General features: G+C 40.9%; 1 protein-coding gene across 1 annotated transcript in view; it reads left to right on the forward strand.

Moving 5' to 3' along the window:
* LOC125905626 (scavenger receptor cysteine-rich type 1 protein M130-like) overlaps positions 1-15,107 on the forward strand; it is a 57,817-nt gene that overhangs the window by 8,100 nt on the left and 34,610 nt on the right. The window contains exons 4-5 of the mRNA XM_049603735.1: positions 12,112-12,417; positions 12,511-12,798. Of these exons, the coding sequence (XP_049459692.1) occupies positions 12,112-12,417; positions 12,511-12,798 (594 nt within the window). The remainder of the gene's footprint in view (positions 1-12,111; positions 12,418-12,510; positions 12,799-15,107) is intronic.

The raw sequence follows: 15,107 nt of genomic DNA on the forward strand, positions 1-15,107 counted from the left end.
GTTTTGGTAATATCAATAGTACTTAAAAGGAAACTTTTTGTTTAAAAGGTATTTTTGTTTTACTTAAAGGTATAAAAGGCATTTTGAAAGTAAAAGTGAAAGGTTTAAAAACTAAAGAGACCTGATATTTTATTTTGTAAACCTTTATTTATAACTTTGAGTATTTATATTTTATTTCTTAAGAAATGGTTACCAAATTTTATTTTATCTTATTTTGTAAATAAATACCTGTAAAGGATTATTGCATTTAAAGTACAATTGTAATTTTGTTAAGAGGTAGTTTCTAAATCATAATTGTGGGAAAACTCAGAATAGGTAAATTAAAGATATTCTCAAGGGTAATATTACACATAACAGATCAACAACGAACTTAGGCCCTGTCCCATTGTACTACCCACTCAAGACAGATGAACATAGCTACATGGGACTTGGGTTACACAAGCTTCAAAACTGTATTTATCACCTGAATTTGGTGACAAGAGTTTCATACTGTGAAAGACAAGACTTTATTTAAGATGAAACAAAAGCCCAAAATGATCAAAAATGGAGACGTCATGAATAAATGTAACAAATTCTCATTATTATTATTAATATTGCTGGTTCTAGTATTATGGTGTACTGAATTACTGAAGTAATGTTGGAATTGTTGTGAGTCCAGTTAGAATCAGTGAATTGTTGTCTGATGACATCTTTTTATTTAGTGTCTGGTGTCGTTTATCTGGGGCGGCACAGTGGTGTGGTGGTTAGAACTCTCGCCTCACAGCAAGAGGGTTGCTGGTTCGATCCTGGGCGTGGGAGCCCTTCTGTGCGGAGTTTGCATGTTCTCCCCGTGTCAGCGTGGGTTCTCTCCGGGCACTCCGGCTTCCTCCCACAGTCCAAAGACATGCAGGTTAATTGGCGACTCTAAATTGTCCGTAGGTGTGAATGTGAGTGTGAATGGTTGTCTGTCTCTATGTGTCAGCCCTGCGATAGTCTGGTGACCTGTCCAGGGTGAACCCTGCCTCTCACCCAGTGTCAGCTGGGATAGGCTCCAGCCCCCTGCGACCCTCAAGAGGATGAAGCGGTTAGAAGATGAATGAATGTCTTTTATCTCTCTCTATTTTATCTTCTATCACGGGCGTTGCCAGCATTTGAGGACATCCGGGGCTTAGCCCAGACAATTTTTAAGAGTTGGGGGAAAATCAAGGATTATTACAAATAGCGCAATATGACTGACAATTACCAATCCAGCACTCCAAAATTCAATGAGACAGATCATTAGTTAGTGAAGAAGCGAAAATCGGTGCCTGGAATTGGACCAGATGGCTCCCGACCTCGTCTTCACCTTCTCTTCAAATCATCCTCTGTGTCGGTTTAGTATCTTAGGTTCGGTTGGCTGGTACTCAGAGAAACACTGGAGACAAATAGAATCTGGTACAATTGAGTTTAATGTGTTCACAAGCAGCAACACATACAACTCATGAGTCAGGCTCCGGAGCAAGACTGAAGTTTCACTTTCTGAGCTCTCTCTTTTATGCTGGTGAAGATTCGAGAGAATCTCCACCCTTTTTCCTTTAGCCCTTCCTACCCGGGCCCCAAACTCTCCCACCATTAGGTTTGAACTCAGGTACACTCTTTTTTTTAAAAACATATGGAACTTAGGGACTATTTTCTAGTCCCTTCATGCAATTGCCTTCATGCAATTTGAAACCTTAGAGTGTATGTGTGTGTCTATTATTACACTTCCAAGCAATACATGGTATGGTATGTGTGTGTGTTTTCTATATATGAATACATAAACTTGTGTAAAAGTGTTTCACCATATATGGATACATAAAAACATTATTATGTGAACTGTCAACCTTAATCAACTTATGCAAAATAAACATTTACCTGATTAATGATTAAATCTTACACTACATTAGCTAAATTCCCAATATCACAAATCACAATTTGCCTCACAGGGCTTTACAGCATACGACATCCCTCTGTCCTTATGACCCTCACAGCTGATCAGGAAAAACTCCCCAAATTTATTAATTTTCTCCAATTAGTATCTGATAGTATACATATGTGACAATAATCATATGTGTATAATAACAGTACAAGTATGACTAATGATAACAGCAGCAGCAGGAGGCATCTGGCAGGACCACGGCAGCAGCACAACCACACACGTCACACTATCCAGGCACTGCTGTGATATAAGAAAATAAATTTGTTAAATTAATCTTAATTTTGTTGCATACTCTCAACGGGTACTCATGTGTAGCCCTGTTTTTATAATGAATGCAAAGCCACAGTTCCTGTGACAATACACCTGGATGCATTTTAGAGATGTAATGGTATGAAAATTTCATATCACGGTTATTGTGACCAAAATTATCACGGTTATCATTATTATCACGGTATTGTTGAAATGTACTCACAATGTTCAAAAAGTACTTTTACACACACTGAAATCATTCAACCAAGATTTATTTTGAAAAACAAATAAAATTATAGCTGCTGCGCAGCAATGGTCAGGGCCGGGCAATTTTAGGCAAAATTAGGCAACTCTGAGCAACACACACACTAAAACAAAGCATATCACAACATAGAAGTTACATCATATAATTATGGCATGCCCTTCAAATTGTGGATGAGTGGCTGAAGTGATCAGACTCATAATATACAAAGGAAAGAAAAAACTCAAGAACAACAAAGTAAGAATAACATTAACTGCTAGCACTTATGAACAAACTGGCCTGATCTAGCTTAAAGCTAAACATTATCCATGGTGACAAAGATGAAAACATTTTTAAAATGTAAAAGTAGCTATTGGATAGACTCTGCATATTGACTGATAGCTAAGCCAAATAAACGGGGAAAAGAGATGGGGCATAACAGGGAAAAGTGTTGATAAAGAGTATTTGTCTCTCTGCAAAACTGCCTGGATCATAATTATTTTAACCTTGGTAGTCTCTAATCCACATAGCATGATGCCTGAACATTGGACTTTCACATTAGAATGTCTGTTCTGCCTTAGCTGAGGATTGAACTCACAACTTCTGAGATTGAGGTCCGTCTTCTATCTCACTGAGCTAACTGGCAACTGACAGTTCATGTGTGGCTTCACAGATTGACTAAGCCAAGCATCAGGGTGCCAGACAGTAGCCATCCATGCCATGGAAAAGCACATTTCAAAGTGAAAGTTCCAAAGCTGTAGCACATATGGTTTAGAGGCTTGCTGTAGCGCCACCATCAGGACTATTGTCTTGTGTTTCCAGTTGAGGACATCTGGCATGGGACTGGACCTTTATGAAAAGTTTGGGTAGATTTCTCATATGGAAATGTTGCACAAGCTGAGGCTTGAACTCACAATCTTTAACACCAAGAACCATCCTCTATCTCACTGAGCTAATTGGCAAACAGAAATGTCACATGTAGCTTCACAAATTGACCAAAGGCCCGAACATACTCGGGTGGAATGTATGCGGAGCGGACTCCGCGAGGAATGTCCGCAGTCATTCGGGCTTTCATAGTCGAGCGCACTTCTGCGTTGTAGTTTCCTGTAAAAATGTCCGTGAAAAATCCCTGCAATGTGAAAAATACATGCCGAGCAGTCACTGGTGCGCGGAGCAGAGTCCGCGCAGTCGTAAAATCTGAGCTTTGCGCGCACAGGGCTTGTGGACGTCCGCTTTGAGTCCGCGCGGACCTCCGCGGAGTCTGTTCCGCGTACATTCCGCCCGAGTATGTTCGGGCCTGAAGCCAGTCACCTGTGTGCAAGACAGCAGCTGTTAGTGTGTAAAGGCAGATTTCAAACGGCTGTCAAAAATTCACTTATTAAGACAAAAATCTGAAAATACACAAATTGCATCTAGACAGCATGGAGATGTTGGTAATTTGTTTGTAACAATGATTTATTGGCTCCATAAGTGAAAAACTGATGTTTATGCCATTTTTACATTGACTCCAGTTGTTCGCATGAGAGCAAAATTCAAAACGCTGTCAAAAATTCAGTTTTTGAGATAAAATTCTGATATTTTCCAAACATCATCTACCATGACTCCAAAATTTTGTCATTTTTTTTAATGAACATTGAAAATTTTTTTAGCAAGAATTTGCAAGTATATGTTTACAGTACCGTTTACAGTCAAACATTTTGATGCACTGTAGGCTCAATTTTCGATAAATCAAAAATCTGTGTGGATCGTTTGTGTAGGACAGTCTGAAGATGCTCTGTAGCAAGTTTGGTGTCAATTGAGCAAAAATTGTGGGAGGAGATAGGTTTAATAGGTTTTACAGTTTTTGGAAAAAAAAACAGAGTGATGGACTTCATAATTTGCAATAGGTTTAAATGTACAAAAGTTTCTTCAGTATTGGAGTTACAATTTAGTGAAAGTTGCAAATCTGTAGCACATATGATTGATTTGTTATGAATTTTCAAAATTTTGAACATTCAAAATTGCATGGGACTGGACCTTTGTGCAAAGTTTGGTGATTTTTCGCGCATGGGAAGTATAATTTCCTCGGAAGAAGAAGAACATGCAGGATAACAATAGGGTCCTAATAAAGAGCACAATGTAGACCTACTGTCTGTCTAACAAAGTCTAGCATGTTTGATTTTATTTTTGTCGTTCACGATTACTCCCGTCACAGCCGTCACTTTGACCAGTAGAAACACAGAACAATCTGCTGCCGTAGACAACCGTATGACAACAACACCCCAGCGTTTTTAATATTTCCTCTAGGGATGTTACCACACAGAGTAAAAGGGGAAAATGATGGTGTGAAACAGCAGAGGCACTTTGTCAACCCGCTGAGTTAACGTTACTGTCATCAGCATCAAGATAGCAAACAATGGCACATCCTCACGGTCGGACATAAAGTAATAACATTAACAAATAGCAGCTTTTACTCACCACAACTGCAGAGGCTCCCAGCTTCATGTGAAACAAACTACATTATAGACGCTCCGTTATTTATTAATCCCTCTGTGTGTTTATATAGTTACTTTTTATCCGCTCCGTTGTCTTTATAAAGTTAACATATCGCACTGTCATTTCAAACTCAACACTTCCTGAATTTCTTTCAAATTAAAAGATGCTTTTAGATGACTACAACAACATGTCGGCTGGCACATGAACACACACAGTGACTCAAATAATAGTGAAAGTAATAAAAATAGGACAAGAATAACCCGATGACATCACACAAAGACGTGAAAGACGACCGGGGATAATTGGTGAGTACCAGCGTGTAGTGTGTCATGTCTGTCGGCCAAGTCACGGCACAATTTTATGACTCAACAATCGTGTAATGTGACATAGTGACTTTCAGAACGGGCAGAAAAGTCATGTAGTGTCACCAGGTACACTCGCCGTGCAGTTGTGGGTGGTGGTCACGGACTTTGTCCTTTTTAGGGGTGTGAAAAAATCTCCAGAGCACTGTCTGTGCAGGTGCCTTCACTGCCTTCTGCCTAGAGCTTAGATTCTCTGCCCGAGATCCTCGCCCCCCTCTGACGGGTCCAGGCCGGGCTGGTCAGATATGACCTTTTTTTTTTTTTTTTTTTTTTTTTTTAATGCTATGATTTGATAATGAAATGTTAAGACTATGTATTATAAAAAGTAAAATTAAACCACACTTTGTATGACACATAAAATCAAGATTCTATATTTCTGTTATTCAAATGTCAAGAATTGTGGTTTTTGTTTAAAATGACCTGTTGAAGTGAAAATCGAGTACTGACAGGAACAGACGAGTGGAGTCGGTGTTTAACCGGCGCGGATAGCGCAGGAGAAATGCGCTGCCTGTGTGGACACTCAAGCACCTGCGAGTACACTCACAGGTGCTTCCGTGGCACTAACGCGTTCACTGTGTGTGCCCAGGCACTCTTAATTATAACAGCCAACTTATTGAAAAATGCTGGGTTTAAATCGGGCTCGGGCCCATAATTACAGTTAATTGGACCGGCCGGGCCGGTCCCGGACACAACGTGCACAGGCTCGGGCCATGTCAGGCTCCATTTTTTGGGCCTGATCTAAGCTCTACTTCTGCCGTGTTTTCAGAGGCCAAACATTGCAGACTGCTCATGCGCACCTGATTCGGAGGGACTGTTGCTGCTTTTCCAGGCAATGAGCAATATCATTTTGAGTTTTTCAAAGTGCAGTAATCAAACATAGTTTTAATGATCAAAATTTGAAACGGTAATACTAACCATTGTGAATTTTACCGCAGTGTATCATTTTACTGGTAATCGTTGTATCCCTAATGCAGATTTTGGTTTGTTGTAGTTTATAAGAGCTCAGTTGCATATGTGCAACACCTTATTATCATAGCATGAAGTCAAAGGAGGTCAGAATAGCCCATATATTAATAATGTCAGATTTCAGGATTTTACAGAAACCTAATTTAAGTGCTTTACATATCCACAGATGAATGCATCTTAATAAAAACAATATAAAAATATCTTGTGTGAACTGTATGCACCTTCCTGCACCTGCTCCCCTTGTTGCTGCCTCACTCCTTCCACCAGAAAGCTACTGGAGAGAGTAAAAGACACAGTGTCGGTGAAATTAACATCCACATTAATAACAGCATTAGACTTGAGCATGAGCTTCTCCTTAAGGCCACCCACTTTCGCAATGAATGAAATACTGTGGGGTGAGCTAGCTAGCATGGCTCAGGCTGCAACAACTTACCGGGTCCCATGCCAGATTCTAACTCGGCTGCTACTCCTCCTATGGCTCCTGGCTCCCCCATCTGCAGGTCATCTTGGCTGCCATCTACAAAATCATGAAATCAAGTTGAAGTATGTGGAACGGCTGCAAACCAATAACTCAAGAACTCACGTGTGTGCTGATCCAAACTAGAGAAGTACAGAAAATGTAAAATGCATGGAGAGCATTGAAGATATTTGGAATATTTCGACTCAGTGACTTTATTAAACATAAAAAAAACCACACAAAATAACTGTGACCTGTTTCCATAATTGAAGCTGATTCAGCCGCTGCTGCAGCTTCTGGCTCCTCACTCCATGCTGCTTCCCTCTACATGACAATGAGACATCGGTGTGTATTAACAACAAACCAATGATGCAAAAAAACAGATCCACACTCACGTGTAACACTCAAAAAAGCATATCCACTATCCACAATTAAATGTATTTTAATTTTTGTATTTATGCCCTATAGCGTTGTTGTATTGTCACAGTTATACTCGTTCATTAATTGATTCTTTTAAGATTTCTGCATTGCATATTATATTGAATCTAATTCAAAATATTTGTGTTATTTAGTATTGATCAGGAATGCTTGCTGTAAGCCAGTCTTACTGTTGATAGCTTTGAAATGACTGTGTGTGTAATAGGCTGGGTTACAACAGATAGCAGTCACGCTCTAAGCTTAACAGTCATTAAAACAACTGACCAAATTTGCAATACAGTAAAATAATATCAAGATTACACCCTACAGTGTGCATGCTGCTGAGCAATAATGACAAGTGTCTGTATTTTAGAACAGAAATGCAGACTTTACTTGCACTCATTTGTCGTCACGAAATGTTTTTTTACACTGACTGAATTAAATGATACAAGTAGCCTACTAAACAATAAGAAGTACAGCCTTTGTTATTTTATTGTCATAGATTAATCTATGCACACTGATCAGAAAAATGAATTGTCATGAACAATGGATAATCCATTTTTCTGATCAGTGTGCGAGCTTTTCCTGTTTTCTTTTTGACAGTTTTTTTGCCTACGCACCTGATGTGAGTTTTTCTTTGGACTTGTAATAAGAGCGCAAACACCCTTGTTTTCTTTTTCTTTTCATAGACTAATCTATAAAATCATGCATGATGAAGGAGAAGTTAATCATTTATCTGTCAGACTTAGTGTCTACACTTGGACTGTGTAGGTAGGCAAAACAGAACTGAACTGCATTAAGTTAGGAAACGGAGAATTTGTAAGTTTAGATGCTGCAAGCCAGCAATCAGCCAGCGCATTACCTGAGCTGAGTGAGCGAGTCAGGTGATCAGTGTATGTGTGTGCATTTTCAAGAGAAAATAAAGCTGCAAGCAGCATTGGGCAGGACCTCGGACTCACGCCATTTCAGCCTCCAGCTCACATAGTCAGTTAAAGTTAAAAGTTTCATGGCACTTTTGGGGTTAATTTTTTCATTGTATCAAATTTTTCGCCAGTCCTGACATGTATGCCAATTTTGGTGAGTTTTTGAGCATGTTTAGAGGGTCAAATCCCAGCTCAAGGAGACAGCGGAAGAAAGAATAAAGAATAATAATTAAAGATGATGATGTTACAGGGTTTCTGCAGGTCATTAAAAAGCATTAAAAGTCATTAAATAGATTTTGCAAAAATTAAGGCCTTAAATGGCATTAAAAAGCATTAAATTAGATGTCCAGAGACATTAAAAAATTAAATACATTTGATGGAAAAAATGTTGTTATTCACGATTTATTTTGATTATATAAACATTTAATAATTTTGATCGGAAGTGTAATGTGATGATTGGCAGGCGGAACCCTTTAATTGGCTATTGTTTACGGCCGGTGCACGAAGTCACAACACCTGATGCTTGGAATGCAACTTGCGGTGAGTGTGCTCATGCTGTGGCGAAAGAGCGGAGGGAATATTAGCGAAATGTCGGAAAAATGGGAAAATGCAAGTTTCAGCAGAAGTGGTTGGATGAGGAACTATTCAGAACCTGTTTTAAAGCCTGTCAACGGTAAACCCGGAGAGGCATTTGCATGTGTGCAGCGTGTGCAAAAAGATCTTCAAACAGTGACCGCCTCCGGCCTTGTCAGGTTAGAGTTAGTTCTTCACATCATTCTTCAAGCTGGTTTTGTTCTTTTTGAAATGTGCAAATAAACCGTCTTGTGGGCCATTTCTAATTCACTACAGAGTGACAGTTAATGTAAATTTAGATTTTCTCAAATATTCAAGATTAACATTGTCAAATGCTTACAATTTTGTTCATAAATAAAATAAATAAATAAAAAAAATATCTGCAGTTTGACATGGGCATTAAATTTGTTTAAAGTGGCATTAAAAAAAGCATTAAAAAGCATTAAATTAGATTTGCTGATACCTGCAGAAACCTTGTGTTAGCTCTGCTAACTGTCCCTGTCAGCTGCAGCCACTGCTGCTTTCTAGACATTGTGATTTCCCAAAACTGAATAAATACCACACATAGCAACACAAACCTACTTTGCTAGCTCAATCATGTTGTAACTAAGATATTCGCTGGAAAAAATATTTTATTCACGGACCGTTTATTGAGTTATTACCTTATTTTTATAGTCTATGGTTATAGACAATGCTAACGGCTAACGTCAACAGCTAACGGTTAGCCCAGCTAATCTACGATAACCATATTAATTACGTGCACACAGAAATAGTAACGTTTGTTTAGTCATTGTGTTTATAGACTTAACAAACATCAGATTAGTCTACACGGTGATATAGTGACGTGAAAAATGTGATATATAACTAAACTCTGCTGCTTTTCTAGTATTTGTAAACAACACGGTGATTCCCTGGGGGCACCGCCGGAAGTGAAGGGCGTGAGGCCCCTGCACTTCCGGTTAGTCGAAAAACTCCGGGCTGTGCCTCCAGAGGTAAAGGAAGAAAAAAAAATTATTATTATTATTTTTTTATTTTTTTATTTTTTTACCGATGGATTTCCAGATTGTAAGTAACTAGAAAATGCATTCCCTGCAGAACATGCGTGTGGATGCTGAATGCTGAAACGAATTCAAGACCATGGCTGAAAATGCTGAAAGTGCAGAAATAACAAACAAATTGCCACACACATCTGAAAATCCTCACAGAGCTGAACGTTTTGACATTTGAATGGTTTCTGTAGCTGAAAGTATATAGAGGTAATGATTAATCAAAACATGTACAGGAGAAGTACTGTAGGAGAAGCAGTACTACTACAAGTAGATGTACATTTAGCAGTAGTAGCAGTAGTTCAGACTTTAAATAGCATAAAAGTAGAAAAAAAAAGTATGAATGCCCTTACAGAGCTGAACATTTTGACATTTGAATGGTTTCTGCAGCTGAAAGTATGTAGAAGTAGTGATTAATCAGAAAATGTACAGGAAAACTAGTAGAAGCAGTAATACTTAGTAGTGGTAGAATGCTGAAATGAAAGAAAATACTGAAAGTGCAGAAATATCAAACATATTGCCACAAACATAAGAAAATCTTTACGGAGCTGAACGTTTTGACGTTTGAATGCTTTCTGTAGCTGTAGGTATGTAGAAGTGATGTCACAATATGCAAATTAGATGAGTTAATGTACTCCCATCTGATTCCTCTTCCTTTATTTTGAGGATGAGATGACAAAAACAACACAAAACAAAATAAATCTACTGTGTAAATCTGTTCAAAATGTTGTTTTTTTATGAAATCCAATATCCAATATGGCCGCCGCCTAGTGATGCCACAATATGCAATTAGATGAGTTAATTTACTCCCATCACAAACTTTGGGTCATGATGAATGGTTTTCTCATTTACAGTATGCCTTTATCTGTCACCACTTTCAAGCCACAGCCTTTTGAAATGTTGAAATGAAAATGGAATATTTTCCTCAATAAACTCTGGCACCTAAAGGGTTAAAATGGAGATGCTGCCTCTGTCATGTCTGCATGTAAGATTAAGACACACACACACATCATGTTTCTGTGAGTTTGTGTGTGTGTGTCTGTGAGGAGTCCTCTGCCTACGGCGAGCAGCGTTGGGCGGGACCTTGGACTCACGCCGTTTCGGCCTCCAGCTCACGTAGACAGTTAAAGATAAAAGTTTTAGACGATTTTAGACCCCTCTCCACTCTAGCTCACAGCGGACAATCTCTCCACATTTGCCCATGTTATTTTCACAGGCACTAGCTCACTTCCTGTTGGATTTAGGTAAGGCATGTCAGTGAGTGATTTGTAGGTCTTGATGAGACGAACAAGCCAGTTTTGGTTTAATCTTTCTATGACATCCCTACAGGCCGCAGCAGCCATTTTAGTGTGTCTAGGTGGCGCTACAGAGCCCGTTTTGTGGTTAATTTTTTCATTGTATCAAATGTTTCGCCAGTCCTGACATGCGTGCCAATTTTAATGAGTTTTTGAGCATGTTTAGGGGTTAAATTTAGTTTTTCTGCGCACCAATGGGGCCTCATGTCATGCAGTAGGTGCCCTTTTTTCCTTTTCACCCCTGCCCTTCAAACATCCGAAGTCCACCACTGACAGAGAGAGACAAGTTGAAGAGCAGGCAGATGGTGACGGCTTTCGAACTCCTCCCTCTCATTCCCAAATTGTAGGTCCAATCGTCAATCTGAACATACCAACCGAGAGATACACTCTTTCTGAACACAGACATTAGGTTTCATGTTTGTGGAGAAAATCAAATGAACTACCATTACTATTTTCTTTTCAAGTTAAACGCGCAAATGTAGCAAGGAAAACTTGAGTAACTAAGCTGGAGAGGGACTCGGGGAAATGTTCTGTTGGCTAGTAACAGCACAGCACAGGCTGACAGTTACAGCAGGTTAGCTAGTGTATGTGGCATGAGGAGAACTTGACTTGAGCTAGCGTCATGTAGGGTGTAACCTTTCAATGCAAGCTACAAAGCTAAATATTACCCTACAGAGCTAGCCATGCACGCCTTCCATGCAGTTGCAATGGAATTCTTGTTTAAGACAGATACCCCCACAGAGGATGATGAGCAATGAATAATGATAACAGCTGTTTTTCTCTAGTCAAGAAATACATGATAGATAGATAGCTGCTAGTTCTACTACCACTGATCTGATGATTTACTCTGCTAGCAAGCATAGCAAGCTAGTTCAAAAGGAGAGCTAGTTAAACTAGTGCTACAGAGGCATACATGCATTAACCATCTCTCTTACCTTTGTTCTTCTTCTTGGAGAATCCCAAAATGTCAATCTGTTTATACTTTGATTTCTTCATTATGTCGCAAATGAAATCAGCTCTGTAACGTTCTTGAAATGAAATCCACTTGATCGACTGGCAGGCTGTCCTCCTCGACAAGTGTGCGCAGTTGCAGAGTTTGACTTTGAATCTGTCCAATCCTTACCCCGGAAAAAATGCTTGGTGACGCCACTGTCTTCTATTATCTCTCCAGACTCTGTCAGGCTGGTGGATGGGACCAGTCTGTGCTCAGGCAGACTGGAGGTGAAGTCTAACCAGAGGTGGTCCTCAGTGTGTGAAGCTGACTTTGACCAGCAGGATGCAGAGGTGGTCTGTAGGGAGCTTGGCTGTGGGGCTCCTTCAGTCCTCCAGGGGGCGCTCTATGGAGAAGTGGAGGCTCCAATGTGGACCAAAGAGTTCCAGTGTGGAGGCCATGAGTCTGCTCTCCTGGACTGTAGAAGCTCAGGCTCAGATAGAAACACCTGCTCACCTGGCAAAGCTGTTGGACTCACCTGCTCAGGTAGAAGAGGAGCTGCAGCTTTGATTTGGTTCATTTCTCTTCTAATGAAACTCACTTTGTTTTTTTACTGATGACTCTCTGGTTTCTGTTCAGAGTCTGTCAGGTTGGTGGGAGGAGACAGTCACTGTGCAGGAACACTGGAGGTCAAACAGGGAGAATGGAGACCAGTGGAGGACTCTTACTCTCCCTGGACCGTGAAGACAGCAGGTGTTGCCTGCAGAGATCTGGACTGTGGCTCTGCTGTTTCTGTAGGAGAGAGAGAGGAGTCCTCAGACAGACCTGCGTGGAGGATCGACTCTGACTGTGTTCACTCTGGATCTGCTCTGAGGGAGTGTGCAACATCATCTTCCTCTTCCTCCATCCTGGATCTCACCTGCTCAGGTAAGCCCATCAGTGACATCATCAGTGACATCATCTATGACAGTAATGTCCCCAGGTTGACTCACACATGTTCCAGCTAGAATGGCAGCAGACTGTCTCCAGCAGCCATGATGGAGTCTGATGAGCTGCTGCCTCAGTAAATCAGGCAAGACAAGGCAAGTTTATTTGTAGAGCACAGTTCGTACACAAAGTAATTCAAAGTGCTTTACAGAACAAGAAAATGCATTAAAATCACAATACAAAATAAAAACATAAATAATCATTATAAAATGAACTTTAAAAGAGAAGAGTGCAGATAAGATCCTTTCAGTCATACGCACAGTGAAATAGAACTGTTTTGAGCCTAGATTTGAACATTGTCAGAGTAGAGGCCTGTCTCACATCTTCAGAAAGACTGTTCCAGATTTTAGCTGCATAAAACTGGAATCTGGGGCGGCACGGTGGTGTGGTGGTTAGCACTCTCGCCTCACAGCAAGACGGTTGCCTGTTTGATCCCGGGCGTGGGAGCCCTTCTGTGTGGAGTTTGCATGTTCTCCCCGTGTCAGCGTGGGTTCTCTCCGGGCACTCCGGCTTCCTCCCACAGTCCAAAGACATGCAGATTGGGGACTAGGTTAATTGGTGACTCTAAATTGTCTGTAGGTGTGAATGTGAGTGTGAATGGTTGTCTGTCTCTATGTGTCAGCCCTGCGATAGTCTGGTGACCTGTCCAGGGTGAACCCTGCCTCTCGCCCGATGTCAGCTGGGATAGGCTCCAGCCCCCCCGCGACCCTCAAGAGGATGAAGCAGTTAGAAGATGAATGAATGAATGAATGAATGAAAACTGGAATCCTGATTCCCCATGTTTAGTCCTGACTCTGGGCACCAGCACGAGGCGAGTCAGAGATGGTTCATATGGCACTAACATGTCAGAGATGTACTTTGGTGCTAGGCCGTGGAGAGACTTGTACACAAGCAGAGCTGCTTTAAAGTCTATTCTCTGAGCCACAGGAAGCCAGTGTAGAGACCCGAGCACAGGACTAATGTGCTCATACTTCCTGGTTCTGGTCAGGACCCGAGCAGCAGCATTCTGGATGTACTGCAGCTGTCTTACGGCCCGTTTGGAGAGGCCAGTGAGCAGGCTGTTACAGTAGTCTAACCTACTAGAGACAAATGCATGGATAAGTCTCTCCAAGTCAGGTTTAGACACTATACCTTTGATTTTGGCAATGTTTTTTAGATGGTAAAAAGCTGCTGATGTTATTGATTTGATGTGGCTGTTAAAGTTCAAGTCTGAGTCCATTATTACCCCGAGATTTCTAACCTGATTTGTAGGTTTTAGAGAGAGACTGGAGGTGACTGCTGACACTTTCTCTTTGTTTCTGTGGACCAAATACGATGACTTCAGTCTTGTCTGAATTTAGCTGGAGAAAGTTGTTTTGCATCCACACACTGACCTGTTGGATGCAGTGACAGAGTGAATCCACTGGTCCATATTCACCTGCTGTCAGTGAGACATAGATCTGAGTGTCGTCTGCATAATTGTGGTAGGACACATTATTACTTTGTATTAATTGGCCTAAAGGCAGCATGTAGAGATTGAACAGAAGGGGTCCCAGGACTGACCCTTGGGGCACCCCACAGGTCAAGGCCATGTGGTCTGAGACACAGTTACCAATTTCAACAAAGTACTTCCTGTCTTCTAGATAGGACTTCAACCAATTTAGGGCAGTGCCAGAGATGCCCACCCAGTCCTCTCGTCTCTGTGAAAGGATCTCATGATCGACAGTGTCAAAAGCAGCACTCAGATCTAGCAGGACTAAAACTGAGACTTTGCCTGCGTCAGTGTTCAGGCGGATGTCATTTGTCACCTTAATAAGAGCAGTCTCAGTGCTGTGATGGGGTCTAAAACCTGACTGGAAAACATCAAAGGAGTTGTTCTTTAGGAGAAAGTCAGTAAGCTGTTGGTAAACAACTTTCTCAAGGACTTTGCCTAAAAACGGCAGATTTGAAATGGGCCGGTAGTTGTTCAGTACTGTGGCATCAAGACTGCTCTTCTTTAGGAGAGGCTTTATGACCGCAGTTTTCAAGGCCTTTGGGAATGTTGCAGATTGCAGTGACATGTTAACTATGTGAGCGAGTGGTGGTAACAAACTGCTCGGCACAGACTTTAGAAATCTAGTGGGTAACACATCGAGGCAGCATGTAGACGAACTCAGACTGGTGATGATCTCTTGGACAGTTTTGTCAGTTACAGGTGCAAAATGAGTCAGCTCTAAGTGTCTAGGTGGCTGCAGGGTTGTTATTGGTGTTGTGGAATTGATGGCATTTTT

The sequence above is a fragment of the Epinephelus fuscoguttatus genome, linkage group LG18, assembly GCF_011397635.1.
Source record: "Epinephelus fuscoguttatus linkage group LG18, E.fuscoguttatus.final_Chr_v1".
NCBI classification, from domain to species: domain Eukaryota; kingdom Metazoa; phylum Chordata; class Actinopteri; order Perciformes; family Serranidae; genus Epinephelus; species Epinephelus fuscoguttatus.